General features: G+C 39.3%; 1 protein-coding gene across 1 annotated transcript in view; it reads right to left on the minus strand.

The window, feature by feature from the left end:
- Positions 1-2,092: 2,092 nt before the first annotated feature.
- Positions 2,093-14,497, minus strand: part of HPGD (hydroxyprostaglandin dehydrogenase 15-(NAD)) — a 38,848-nt gene continuing 26,443 nt past the window's right edge. The window contains exons 5-7 of the mRNA XM_019521795.1: positions 5,878-5,954; positions 3,888-4,051; positions 2,093-3,023 (exon numbers count right to left, since the gene is read on the minus strand). Coding sequence (XP_019377340.1) covers positions 2,888-3,023; positions 3,888-4,051; positions 5,878-5,954 — 377 coding nt within the window. The 3' untranslated portion in view covers positions 2,093-2,887. The remainder of the gene's footprint in view (positions 3,024-3,887; positions 4,052-5,877; positions 5,955-14,497) is intronic.

Genomic DNA, 14,497 nt, shown 5'->3' on the forward strand with positions numbered 1-14,497 from the left:
AGCTTGAGAGAGTCCAGAGAAGAGCCATGTGCATGATCAGAGGTCAGGAAAACAGACCTTATGATGACAGGCTGAGGGCCATGGGCTCTTTAGCCTGTAAAAGCGCAGGCACAGGTGTGATCTGATGGCCGCTTATAAGTTTATCAGGGGTGACCACCAGTATCCGGGGGAATGTTTGTTCACCAGAGCGCCCCAGGGGATGATGATGTCGAATGGTTATAAACTCCTGCAAGACTGTTTCAGGCTGGACATAAGGAAGAATTTCTTTACTGTCCGAGCCCCCAAGGTCTGGAACAGTCTGCCATTGGAGGTGGTTCAAGCACCTACACTGAACACCTTCAAGAGTAAATTGGATGCTTATCTTGCTGGGATCCTATGACCCCAGCTGACTTCCTGTCCTTTGGGCGGGGGGCTGGACTCAATGATCTTCTGAGGTCCCTTCCAGCTCTAATGTCTATGAAATCTATATACTGGTCTATGCTTGTCCTTTCACAGCATCTGATGAAGTGAGCTGAAGTTCACGAAAGCTTGAGAGTGCTCAAGGTTTCTCTGTATATAGCTTATTCAGTTCATCTATAAGGTACAAATGTATCCTGCCTTCTGCCTTACTTGAGACTAACTTGACTGACTCCCTCTCTGTGCTCATGAACAGATGTACATTTGTAACTCTCCAAGTGCTGCAGCACTTTGAAGAATTGCAAAAATGTAATGCTAGAGGTGTGGAAAGACTCAAGCCCCCTACCTGGAGCACTACAAAGTCACCATGAAGGCATTCAGTAGCATGCTTTCCAGCCAGGAGGTGCAAAGGATGAATTTGCAGCCCTGCAGCACTGCTGAAAGAGAGTGGAGCATTGTAGGATGCTGGGGAACTGAGACCTCCCCAACACAGACACTTTGTAGTGCTATGGGATACTGTAAAGATGTAATATGTAGCAGTATAAAATGTATTTTTTTTGTTATATATACACAATATGTTTGTGTGTATATTGCAGCACTAAAGAGAAACTACTGTTTCATTCAGCAACATTTCTGTAGCACTCCTGCCATTTTTACCGTGCTCTAGGGAGCAGACATGGTTGTCCTCTTAAGTTATGTAGAACTACATTCATAGATTCATAGATTGTAAGGCTGGAAGGGACCTCAGAATATCATTGGGTCCAGCCCCATGCACCAAGCAGGAAAGATTACTGGGGGTCAGGTGACCCCAGCAAGGTGATTGTCTAGTCTCCTCTTGAAGATTTCCAGAGTAGGTGATACACCACCTCTGGAGGAAGCTTATCCCTGACTGTGAAGTTTTTCCTAATGTTGAGCCTGAATCCATCTTCCAGGAGTTCGTGGCCATTACTCCTGGTTTTCCCCTTGGGTGCCCTGGTGAACAGTTGTTCACCGAGCCCTTGATGTACTCCCCTAGTGTATTGGTAAGCTGCTACAAGGTCCCCTCTCAGCCTTCTTTTCCTCAGGCTGAAGAGTCCCAGAGTCCCTCAGCCTTTCCTCGTATGATTTGCCTTTTAAGACTCTGATCATAAGGGTGGCCATTCTTTGGATACTCTCAAGCTTTTCCACATCCTTGTTAAAGGGTGGTGCCCAGAACTGGACGCAGTACTCCAGCTGCAGTCTCAGCAATGCTGAGTAAAGCAGAAGAATCACCTCCTTGGTTTTGCTGAAGATGCATCGACTGATGCATGCCAGAGTATTATTTGCCCTACAGATGTAACAACTGTCCATGATCTCTGTTTTATTTACTTCTCTTTCACTTTCAGAGTGAAAGTAAAAGGTAGGTACTGGTACTACTATTAGGTAATCAGTGGGCTAGGGTATTATTTCATTTCCATTGTTTTTAACTCACCTAAACTGTGATCATAAAATACTGTACTCACCACATGAACAACTTCCCTTGATCAGGGACTTAGCAATTGATGAGAGCCATATGGGTGTAAAAGAGGATTGGTTTGACCCAGTAAATTGAAGTTTGCTTAAAATATATAAAACCGATTTTAAAAATTATGAATTTCCTTTGGAATGATATGAAAGCATATACTCAAGAATCATATTAAGATGTTTGTATGGAAGGTTTAAAAAAAACACAAACAACTGAGGTTTTAATTGAGGTTTTAATTAAGAATGGAGAATAACATTATACAAATTAGAGATGACCTAAGAGAAAATTCAAATATTTCCAGCACTCTTTGGTAACAAAGTAAGAAAATATTCATTCATATATTTTCACGAGACTGTTTACATATATATAAAACAAAATGCCTTTTAGACTGTTTTATGTATAACTGGAATCCAAAGAGCAAAACCCATGTTGCTTTAAACCAAGTGCAATAACATGGGTGCATGGGGAAAACTGGAGCAAAATTTGTCCTGTTGAGACTTGTTGTTTGTTCAAACAAGGAAGAAAGCATTGCTTCCTTATGGCTATATTTGTGTCCTGTAGTAAAACAATCCCTGAAATTAAGTGTGCTGCTAAAAAAACAATGACAAAGTATTACAATAGCTACACATATATTACAATAAAGGAGAGTATACTGATTACCTCAAGCATCTCTAAATAAACTTAACATTCATGTGCAATATGCAGGTTGGAGATAATTACATATAATTACAAATGGACAAAATTTGTCTCCCCATTACTGAATCAACAAAAATGTTTTATACAATGAGCTTATTTTATCAAAGACACAATAGCATCAGCAGCACTTTGAATCAAAGTAAGAGGTTAACATGTTACAATACAACATTTTCTCCTAATTGCATTATTATTTCCATGGGGGTGTTCAAATCATATCACTGGTTGGATATGAACTACATTCATATTTTTTCAAAGAAACAGTTTTATTCTTTAAATCATATTTACATTAAAGCAAAGATCAGAGAATTAGATCTATTGTGTTGATGTAAGAGGAAGTGTGTTGTATTTTTGAAAATGAATCCCTTGGGAAACTGTAATCTTCATCACCTCTCCATTTAAAGTTTCATCTTCAATAAGCATTATCAGTCCCTTGGCAATTAGCGATGGGCTAAAGGAAAAGAAAGATAATGTTTTTTTCAGATCTGAAAACCCAACATGGCACAATATACTCTTACTTATCTCTAATAATATAAATATGTGGAAAAGTTATGTAAAATACCATATGTAAATTCAGCCAGAAAAAATCTGACAAATGAAATACACCATGTTACTGCTATTAACTGTTAATATTAATCTTGATTTATATGCTGATTATTTGAAATGGCTTTTTAACATTATAATGAATAACCAGCCTTGCATAAACGCTTGAAAACTAAACTCTCTGTTATTTGCACAGCTCTATTTTCAATTGAAGCAAAAGTACAACGAATTTAATGATGGCTATGAAATTCCAATAATTTAGCCACCCAAACTTTGTAAATTATCCCTTACTTGGTTTAGTAACTGGTAAGTACTTGAATAGATTCTGTTACTATTTATTTTCTTATCAAAGTTCTCTCTATTAAGTTAGGGTCAGAATCCTCTACTCCACTACCCTCCTAGATCTATTTTGCTGTTTTTTTCTGTACTTGTTTTGCAAACATGTTTCCACTGACATCAGTAACAGGATTGCAGTGCAAATTGCTGAGGAGAGTTTTGCTTTGTGTAATCTGCCTCTGGTAATTTAAACCTCAGCAGATGTGACCTCTGAAAAAAGAGCAATTTGACTAATATAATAATACTTTCTTTTTTTGTGTGGCTAGGTCTGATTTCTTCACTCCTGTTACTTTCCATTATGTCTTGCTCATAGTTTGTACAGAAATACATCACAGGTGCTATTTAACTCTGCTTGCTGTGGTTCAGTTACCTGTGGTATTCTGTTTGGTTTCCTGTCCTTTAGAAGACAAAGAATGCTACCTGTAACTTTACTTACTCCATCACACCGTAGAATTTCATCATGTCTTTGATCTCATCTTTGTATGCATAATATTGTCCCATATTCTCTTCTTTATCAATTGACTGAAGAATTGGTGTGTTAACAAAACCTGGACAAATCGTATTTAGACGCACTCCATAATTTTTCATTTCAGCAGCCAGCTAAAAGAATAAGGCATGTTAGCTAGTTGTTGTTGACTTTTTGCAAACCTTTACCTTATAAAAGAAAGAGTAGTAAAACTGTGACTTGCTTAAAATCAACAAAACATAACAATATCACATTAGCTCTATATTATCAATGGTTAATACTGTAAACAGCATTGCATAAAAAAGCTTTAAGGGTGTTACACTGTATGTTACTCCAGGTGTTATTTGTGTCCTTCATAATTTAAAAAAATAAAAATAGGAGAAAAATTGCATACACTGATTTCTTTTTACTTAATTTTGGTATTTCTCAAAGCAGCTTAATTTTGAGAAATTCTGCACTTAATAGGTGGTTGAAAGATGTTAGTCTGAAGAAGGAACGTCCATTCAAGACACCGTGCTTATATCAGTACAGAAGAAGTCTTGTGCCACGTACAGACATTCCTGAAATATGATCTACAATGACACAGCTTGCTTTAAGTGGCATGATTGTAGTTTGTATGCCAGTTATATTGACATTCACTGGTGCAGAGAGCCCAGTCTAGGTAAGTCAGGGTGGGCAGAGGGGTAGGCAAGATTGGGGGGAAGTGGGACTAGCAGGTCCTTAGTAGCCTTGGTGGAGTTCATAAGGGTCTTTGTGAGGGTTGGCAGGATCAGGAGAGTTAGTGGTGGGGTCTAGGGCGAAGGGGTTGGCAAAACCTGTGCAGGGGCCATTGGTGGGCCTGTGGTGGGGAGGTTTGTCTGTCTGGCAGCAAGGGGTTTGGAGAGCTAAAGATAGCCCTATCAGGGTAGGTGGAGAGGAAAGGAAAAACACATCCCTGGGGCTGGAGCAAGGCACTGGGCTTTTCTGTCCCTGGGGCTGCACTGTGAATGTGTACACATGTTCCCAGGACCCAGTTTACAGTCAGATGGCTCACTTTAAGCCATATGATCATAGATCCAGTCCCACATGTACACACAATCACCAGTGCTGGGAGTTAGGCCAGAAATTTGATCTAAGTAAAGTCTAGGTGAGTGGGGGGAGTTAGTGGATCTGCAGAGGTGGAGGAGGCAGTTAGCAGGTTAGGGAAGAGGGGGCTGTTGAGGCCATGGGGAGGGTTGGTGGATCTGAGGTGAAGGGGAAGAAGGTTTGTTCATTCTGTACACATGTTCAGGTTAGATCAGGCACGGGTTAGACCGATATACATAGTTCACCTCTTAGGTGAACAAAAGTTAGATCAGTCTGGCCATTTTTTGCCAAAGGTAACCTTCCCAAGTGTCTGTACTTTTTGGCACTTAGCTTGCCCTGAACCCTTGTTAGGTTGATCGAAGTATAAGAGCCACACATGAGTGAATTAAGTTAGATGAGGTACATAGTCTATGAAATCAATTGCACAATTTTCATATATTCAAATCACTCCTGGCACAGTTACCAGTTTTGAACTGTGGCACCTACTTGCTATATGAGTATTATTAACCCCTATTTACATATAGAGAAAAAAGAGACTGAGGCATTACAGGACTGATCTAGGAACATAGAGGAAATAGAAGTCAGAGCTAGGGTGAGAATTCAGGAGTTTCAGACTTCTACCACTGTCATTAAACTATTTGATTCCATCCTTCTCAAAGTATCCCTGTACACCCACTTCGCCCAAACCTGGTATTGATCACAATCCCACATATATGCCTCAGTTATCTTCTCTGGATTCCCTTTCCAAAAGGAGGAAGTCTCCAGCTATCACTTCAGAAACTTTGTTTTGTTTTGAAGGAGAAATAATTTCACTGTTATGATTATAGAGAAGAAACATGAAAGTAAGCAGGCTTGCAAGGATCTGTTGTTGGTGTTTCTCAACACAAGTACTTACTGCCATTGACCGAGTGAATCCAATTATGCCATGCTTTGTAGCGCAGTACACTGGTTGGTGTGTAGCAGGCATGAGTCCTTCAACAAGGGAAAACAAGTAGGTTATACACTTTAACTATCTACATTCTGTAGCTTTATTATAATATATAATCAAATTTGACAACCTAAACTAATTGAAATTTGCCAAGCCTAGTTGGAATTTTTAGGGAAAAAGGGAATAAAAGACCAGACAAAAAACCCAAGACAAGAATAAGGGAACACATGGGAAAAGGCATGATTTGAAGTCAGAAAAACTTTTATTGCTAGGAGCTGGGCCTGTAGGAGATGAATTAAACAAAAAAGTAAATGACTGGAGGAAAAAAAACAATGAAGGGAGAGATTTTCAGAGCAGGGATTCTGTTGTTTCTTGTTATGTTAATCTCTATATTCATGTACATGAGTATGGTACCTTGTTGTTATGTAACAAGTTCAATTATTAGTATTGAATACATTAACAGGGATTATGAAAATTGATTTTCTGAAGAAGAACATTTAGAACATGAGGAGTATCAGAGTCTCTTCCAGTTATTGTATGTGATAATGCACCTAACTGTATCTCTATAATACATCACTAAGAATGAGTGCCTAAATTGGCTCTCTGGTTTAGTGACAGAATTCTACCTCAGATAAGCAGCTTTTTCCCCTTAGGGCAAAAGCAAGATATGAGGGCTGGTATGCTGCATGGGAATATGAAGCACAGCCAGATCATAAGTGTCTCTAAGCACTACAATTATTGCTTTATTATTAAAGTGCTTGACAGCATGCTTAGGACAGCACAAAAATACAGAGACAGACTTCATCTCTGCTCCAAACTCTTACGATTTATGTAGGCAAAACAACTCAGCCTTGGTGTTCCATTGGAGGGCATTGTGAGAATATATTTAGTGATCCTGTTTCATATTTTCATAGTTGGTAGAGTCAGAAGGGACCTAGGCAGATTATCTAGTCTAACCACCTGCCATGGGCAGGAAAGGATGCTGGGGTCAAATGACGCCAGCTAGGTAGCTGTCTAGCCTCTTTTTGAAGACCCCAAGGGTAGGGGCAAGCACCACTTCCCTTGAAAGGTGGGTCCAGCTCCTAGCTGCCCTGACAGTGAAGTAGTGCCTCCTGATATCTAGCCTGAATCTACTCTCAGTCAACTTATGACCGTTGTTCCTTGTTACCCCTGGTAGTGCTCGGGGGAACAGGGACTCTCCCACTGCCTGCTGGTCCCCCTTGGCCAGTTTGTAGGCAGCCACCAGATCCCCTCTCAGGCTTCTTTTATGGAGGCTGAATAGGTTCAGGTCCCATAGCCTCTCCTCGTAGGGCCTGCTCTGATGCCCCCTAATCATGTGAGTGGCCCTCCTCTGGACCCTCTTGATGCTGCCCACATCCCTCCTGAAGTGCAGTGCCCAGAACTGGATGCAGTACTCCAACTGTGGCATGACCAGTGTTGCATAGAGGTCCTCCTTGGACTTGCTTGTGATATATCTGTGAATGCATGACAAAGTGCGGTTAGCCTTCCTGACCGCAGCCCAACATTGGCGGCCCATGTTCATCTTGGAATCAATAATGATTCCAAGATCCTTCTCTCCCTCTGTGCTGACGAGAAGGGAGTTTCCCAGCCTGTAGGTATGCTGCTGGTTCTTCCTCGCCAGGTGCAACACCTTGCATTTATCCATATTGAAACCCATCCTATTCTAATCCGCCCACCCCGTAACCTGTTGAGATCTAGTTGTAGCCTGTCCCTCTCTTCTAGCGAGCTCATTTCTCCCTATATCTTAGTGTCATCTGCAAACTTGAACAGGGTGCTTTTCACACTCTCATCCAAATCACCAATGAAGATACTGAACAGTGCGGGCCCGAGGACTGAGCCCTGGGGAACCCCTGTCTACATCTCTCCAGGTTGAAAATGACCCATCCACCACCACTCTCTGGGTGTGGCCCTCCAGCCAATTTGCGACCCATCTGACTGTGTAGGTGTCGACACCACAGATGCCTAATCTTTTAATGAGGATGGGGTGAGAGACAATGTCGAAGGCCTTCCTAAAGTCCACTGCGACACCTGCGTCCAAGGCTTTTGTGACCTGGTCGCCTGGTCACACTGTTGAGACACCATTTCTTAAATGGGTGATTTAACAGTGATAGAAGAAGTACAAATTTTAAGGAACAATTTAACGGAGACAGATTTATAGATTCATAGACATTAGGGGCTGAAAGGGACCTCATGAGATCATTGGGTCCAGCCTCCCCTCCATAGCGGGAAGTCAGCTGGGATCAAATGACCCCAGCAAGAAATAAATCCAGCTGTTTTTTGAAGGAGTCCAGAGTAGGTGCGTGCACCACCTTTGGGGGGAGTCTGTTCCAGACTCTGGACACATGCACCGTAAAGAACTTCTTTGTTATCCCTTGGGGAGCTCCGGTGAACACGTGTTCTCCCAGCTCCTGATGTACCCCTCTTATGAAGTGGTAGGCTGCCACCATGTCCCCCCTGAGACTTCTCTTCTCCAGATTGAAGAGTCCCAAGTCCCTCAGCCTCTCCTCATACGGCCTTCACTCCAGGCCTTGGATCATATGAGTGGCTCTCCTCCGGACTCTCTCAAGCTTCTCCACATCCTTCCTGAAGTGGGGGGCCCAATACTGGATGCAGTACTCCACCTGTGGTCTCACCAGGGCTGAGTATAGCGGGAGGATGAGTTCCCTGGTTTTGCTTGAGATGCACAGAGAAGTGACTTTGTACATCAGTCATAAAAGCAGCACTCACAAAGGCATGCAGGACCTAAGCTAAGAAAGCATAATAAAAACAAAAGTAAAAGAAGTAAAAAGGGCCCGGTGGAGAGAAATTCTGAAGAGAGGCAGCAAAAAAAAAAGGACAGTAGAAATGCCTGCAGCAGAGAACTTTGAATTTTTCTATGGAAGATCAAATAAATGTGTTGCAGAAGGTATCTTTGTATCTTTGTACAATACCTAGCACTGGCCTGTTACAATTTGCTGGAAAATAATATGGTAGTGAAAAGATTTTAAATTTGAATTTTAGATGTGAATTCTAGAAAGCAAGCTAAGTAGATAATTTTAGTCATTGAATTTTATGTTCTTGGGTAGGGAGTGAGTGTGTAATAGGGAGTCAAAAATAGAGGGGACTCAGTAAGCAAACCATGCACATAAGTTTTAACTGGATAGAGAGGAAGGAATGTTTTTTTTGAGAAATTGCAGGGAAAAGAACCAATGTGATTTGGCAACAACCTGGATAGATTGGGAAAATGAAGAAAAAGAATATGATGTTCAGGTTGAAATGCTGTGATATATACTGGTTAGAGGAAGGTTTGATTTATAGACTTGGAAGAAAGATTAGGAGATCAGGTTTTGCCAGACTGAGAGCAGGAGAATCAAGATGAGATGACTGACACATTATGAATCTATGTAGTTCCATGTTTATGCTAGCAGCTTTAGTCAGAAGGGTGGTGGCAGGTACTGTAATTTCCAAGTGACACACAGTATTGTAATCTTCAGGTATAAATTATGTGACTAATAAGTAGCAAAGCACAGCTTGTCCTAAAATTAGAGATAAGATTTGGAGGTGATGTCATAAACCTTGAAGGCTTATATCAAAACTTGGATGTTCTTTAGCTCTTATAGAACCAGTCCAGTTTGAGTATAAGAAGTCTTATTTGTTTTTTCCTTTTATAATTCTAAGTGATATAATCCCCAAAAGCGGTGACTCACTGAAGTGGAGAAGAGACATACAGTACCCAAATCCTAACATGGGATTTCAGTAAGAATTAATTGGTGTCTAGGGCCTTATTTGTACCCTTTGTTCTGGAGGTAAGTTCCCTCAAAGGAAACAACTTCCTGAATGGACCCAGTTATAATTGTAATCCTGGTACAAAAAAAGTGAGGTTTCAGCTTAAAGTATACCTCTGTTTTTGCTATTTAATGCTATATGTGGTGACAAAGCACTTTTATTAGCATTGCTCAGTTTAGGGAAATAAATAATGTGTTACAATAATAGGTAGCTTTCTTTAATTTTTATTTAACTTCTTGTCTTACACTAATGGAATTGCATTTGAGGTTTGGGAAGTTGTTAAAATGGATGCCTCTACCCCTAGAGTTAGACAGCTTACTTTATGGACCTCCATCTGTCATCCCTGGCATCTTCTGGGAAAGAATCTCAGATCCTTCTGTCTTTATGACTTCTGATAACTATGCAGTAATGCTTAGATGTTTTTATCTTGAATTTTTTATTCTTGGTCAAGCAACAAAATCCAGGTTATTATCCCTTTTATCTGTTTAATAGTAAATGGTAACGCACATGCAATTAGGAAAAGATGATCCTTGTGGGCTTACAACTGAAAATACATAAGATGTATTTGGAAACCCAGATTTTATTGGATTGTTCAGCATTTACTTGACATGAAAGATATATCAAAAAACACACTGAAGAAAAGCATGACTAAGGGTTGATCAAGTGTAATATGGCACAAAACCTCACCTAGATGTCCAAAGATGGTTCTGATAAGTGATTTATTTTTATTCAATGCTTGAACAGGTAAAACAAATCAATCCAAATTGAAATATTTATTTTTGGTTTGTCTGTTTGTTTGTTTGGGGGTTTTTTTTGCTGGGAAGAAGAAAAACCCTGAAAAAAAATTGCTATTTCAGGGATTTTCAGCAAAGCAGAAGGATGGAAATAAAGGACAGGCATTAGTCACCCTTACCAAAACACCATTTCCTTTTACCCAATAGCCTAGTGGTTGAATCTTTCACTCAGGATTAGAATTCAATTTCCTCTTTTGCCTGAGGAGATTTGAACCCACATTTAGTAAAATGCTCTGACCACCATATAAAGTGTTTGCCAAAATCAGCTTGACCTACACCAGGAATAAGCCTACTTTTTCAAAGTGTCTCTCCTTTTGCTTTATCTTCTTATTTATTGGCAAGCTGGCAGAGACATAGCTGTCACTCCTGTTTATACTCTGGTTCTTTGGTTGTTATGGTGTCAAAGTCACTTATTACCATATTAGACATAATGCCAGCCTTCTAATTGCATTTATTTATTTATTTATAATGGTCAATAGTTTTAATTAAGGTTCATGGTCTACTCATTGGGAGATCAGCATTGGCAGTAAGGGCTGTATCTCGATCTAGCATTTGTTGAGGCCATCCCTTTACTTCCATCTATTGAAGAGGTCTGATGAAAATAGAAATTCCTACTAGGTACTGTAGGACAGACATTACCTGAAGGGGATTTGAAAATGCCTGTCTTTCAGAAAAAAAATCTATTAGCATTTAGATGGCTTTTCCACCCCACTTTTTCTTCTTCATGACTGCAGTTAGTCAGTCTAAGATAAAATGTAATTCCCTTTACTCATAATTTTAAAGTTGTTATAATTCTATAGTACAAGTATGTGGATGATCATGGCTTAGCATGTTGCTAAGGATAAGAGCCAAATTCTTTTGTTTGACATAGCTTATGTTGATTTAATGGGAGCTTTGAGTTCAGCAGAAGGCAGCACTTAGTAATACTAAGAATGTACTGTGATAGAGATCTGTCACCACTCAATAGTAAAAGTAGCACAGAAAGCACACTGCTAGATATATATTCAAGTTGTTAATATATTCATTTTAGTGGATATATACATGTTTATTTATCTTGACTATCATACGCTGTCTTCTGTTTTGCTACATTTGTACAGATCATAAAATAGCTTATGTATAAATAAGATAAATCAAGGACTGTTAAACTGATGGAATTTATTTAGAAGCACATAATTAACTGGTTCTGTAATTTCCTGGAAAAAATGGCAGTATTACTAGCTTTCCATCATTTGCATTTTTTAATATTTTATAAAACATACTTGGCAAAGCCTCTTGGCACAATATTGATTGTCAAAAATAATATTAATATGATGAATTGTTGTGAAATAAAGAATTAAACATTTCCAGATCACAAAACAAAAGTGGCCCTTATCTCCCAAAGACAAAAAGCTGGGAAAGCAAAATGGCCCTGCCATATGTTCTACAGGTCAAAATAACCCTTCTGACCACCAAAAAAAATCTAACTAGAGAAACAAATCCAAGAGTTGATGACCTCATGGCATTGCCAGGGGCTGGATGTTATAAAAGAGTCCATCAAAGGCTCAGGTTTAAACATACCCCACTGTACTTTGTTCCCCACAGTGTAGATTATATTGTAAGGAGGTCTTGTTTAATCTAAATAGGCATCAACTTCACAGGACTTTCAGCTGCTTGTCTTCCAGGAAACTTTATGACAATAAACCCCAAATCCCAAATGCATATACTTTGGACTCTGTCTCTCCCAATGCTGTTTTCTCTGGTTTCCAATCAGCACATCTTCCTTTTTCCTTTCTTCTCTGTCTGTAAGAGTTCTTTTAAGATGCAAATCTATTCTAATCCCATAATCATTTATATGTCATTTTTGCTCCTGACGTGTGCTACCAATGCATGACTGCAAAGTGAAGCAAGTGTGTAAGCAATTACAGAGAACTGATTCATTATGCTTGTCTTATGAAATAGTACGTGCATTGTCTTCGGGAGAAGCAATCTGCAGAAAAATCACTGCTTTGGAAAATGGTGTAACTTGATGGCATGCTTGAAATCAATTAGAGGCAAACCAATTTTAAAGCTGCATACCAGAAGTTTATAAAAACATTAAATACTGAGATCACAGTTCTATTTTACCTACTGGCTGACCAAAGTGCAGCTTGTAATGAACTTTACCTGATGAGAGTGTAGGAGCGATTCCATTACCTCCCCTGGGTGAAAAAGTGCCTGTGCTTTAGGAATAGGATCTGCATCTCTCTGGTGGGCAATCCACTGCTTTAAAGGGGTTTCCCTCTGTCTCTCTAGCCACGCATAATGTTTTCATAAGGTATACAAACCAACTGATCACTGAGGTAAAATCAGTGGTTAAACTTAGCATCATGGCTATTTTCTATAGGTCGGCATATAAACAATTTCTATTCAAATTACAAACGGCAAAACTATATAGCAAGTTTCCAACATGAGGGTTTAAAATACCTTACTCTTTCAATTTAAATTTATTATAAAACATTGCTTAAAAAGCCTACAGCCACTGGCAAGCTGTCTTTTTATGGGGCTACTTCTGCAGTTACACAGACAAAGCACCCATTATTTCAGAGATTTAGTGGTATTACTTTCTCTTGATATGAAAGCATAAATCTCATGAAAGTTTGCATAATTTTTAGAACTTCGAGAAGGCAGTATAATCTAAAATAATAAGGACAGTGTTAGGAGTCAGGTGCTTTTAAATTCTAATCTCTTTTTTGCCAGCAACTTTGTGATATTTGAGTCAGTTTTGCAATCCCTGTCTGCCTCTATTTCCTGACTTACTCCTACCTCACAGAAGTGCTGTACAAAATAAAGGCTTGATGCTATTATAGGCTGAGCAGTCTGGCACCAGTCCAGCAAAATACTTAACCGTGTGCTTAGCATGGCACATGAGAGTAGACCCAGGCACGCACTTTTCAGAATCAAGCTCCAGGGGACGATCCCTTGCTAACTCAAATCATTGGCATAACTCCAGCATGGTGAATTGAATTCTGATTATTCAATCAGGGTTTGAATACAGAGTGTTATACAAGTACTAAATATTTCTGGTTTTACTGCAAACAAGAGATAAGAACAACAGCTCCATGACCCAGAGCTTGTCTAATGACAATTTCCAGGTGAATGAAAAAAACGAAAATGAGAGAAAAAAGCTTAATGATCAACAGAAGCTAACTCTGTTGAGAAAAGAAAACATTCACCAGTGAACATCAAACAATAAATTAATGGGAGTTTTAAGTTTTACGTATGAATTAGCTGCAGGCTTAGATTCTTTGATAGCAAAAGCAAACACATAAGTTGGGGGGGTGGGGAGCCTGTATCAACTTTTAGAATGTGGATTTTTTATGACATTGAGCACAATTGCTAAGCAAATGCTAGGCAAAAGCAAACAAAACAAAGTACGCTTTGTTTTTTGAAAGAAAAAGGCATAACTATTAGAGTACAATGATCACATTTTTTAAAAAGTTGAAAGTAAATAAGTAACACATTAACCAATTCATTAAAAAGATACTTGTAGACTCTTCTTAAACCCAGATAGTAAAAGTAAGATTTAAGGAGTTAAGATCCTGCAGGCCTGGTGTAGTTAAACTGTCATGTACTGTTGCATCAGCACACTGGAGGCTTTTGCCTTCCTTTTCTTCTTTTCCCAAGTACCAGTGTTTAATTGGAACTGTTTAATTTTTCACTAGTGCTGATGAGCCCTTGTGTTACAGGAGCAAGTTCCTTCCTTGTTGATGATTTTGAACTTAATCCAACACACACTGAATTCAGTGGAGAGAATCCTATTGACTTGAATAAGTCTTGGATCAGATTGCTTAACAAATATTGATTTAGGGCTACATGAAGGCAGTTAATAGGGGGGAAAAGATATACAGGGCACATACTAAATATTTTGGTTTTACTGCAAACAAGAGATAAGAACAACAGCTACATGTGGAGCTTGTCTAATGACAATTTCCAGGTGAATGAAAAAAAAGAAAATGAGAGAAAAAAGCTTAATGATCAACAGAAGCTAA

The sequence above is a fragment of the Gavialis gangeticus genome, unplaced genomic scaffold, assembly GCF_001723915.1.
Source record: "Gavialis gangeticus isolate Ggan-Ray unplaced genomic scaffold, GavGan_comp1, whole genome shotgun sequence".
Classification (NCBI taxonomy): domain Eukaryota; kingdom Metazoa; phylum Chordata; order Crocodylia; family Gavialidae; genus Gavialis; species Gavialis gangeticus.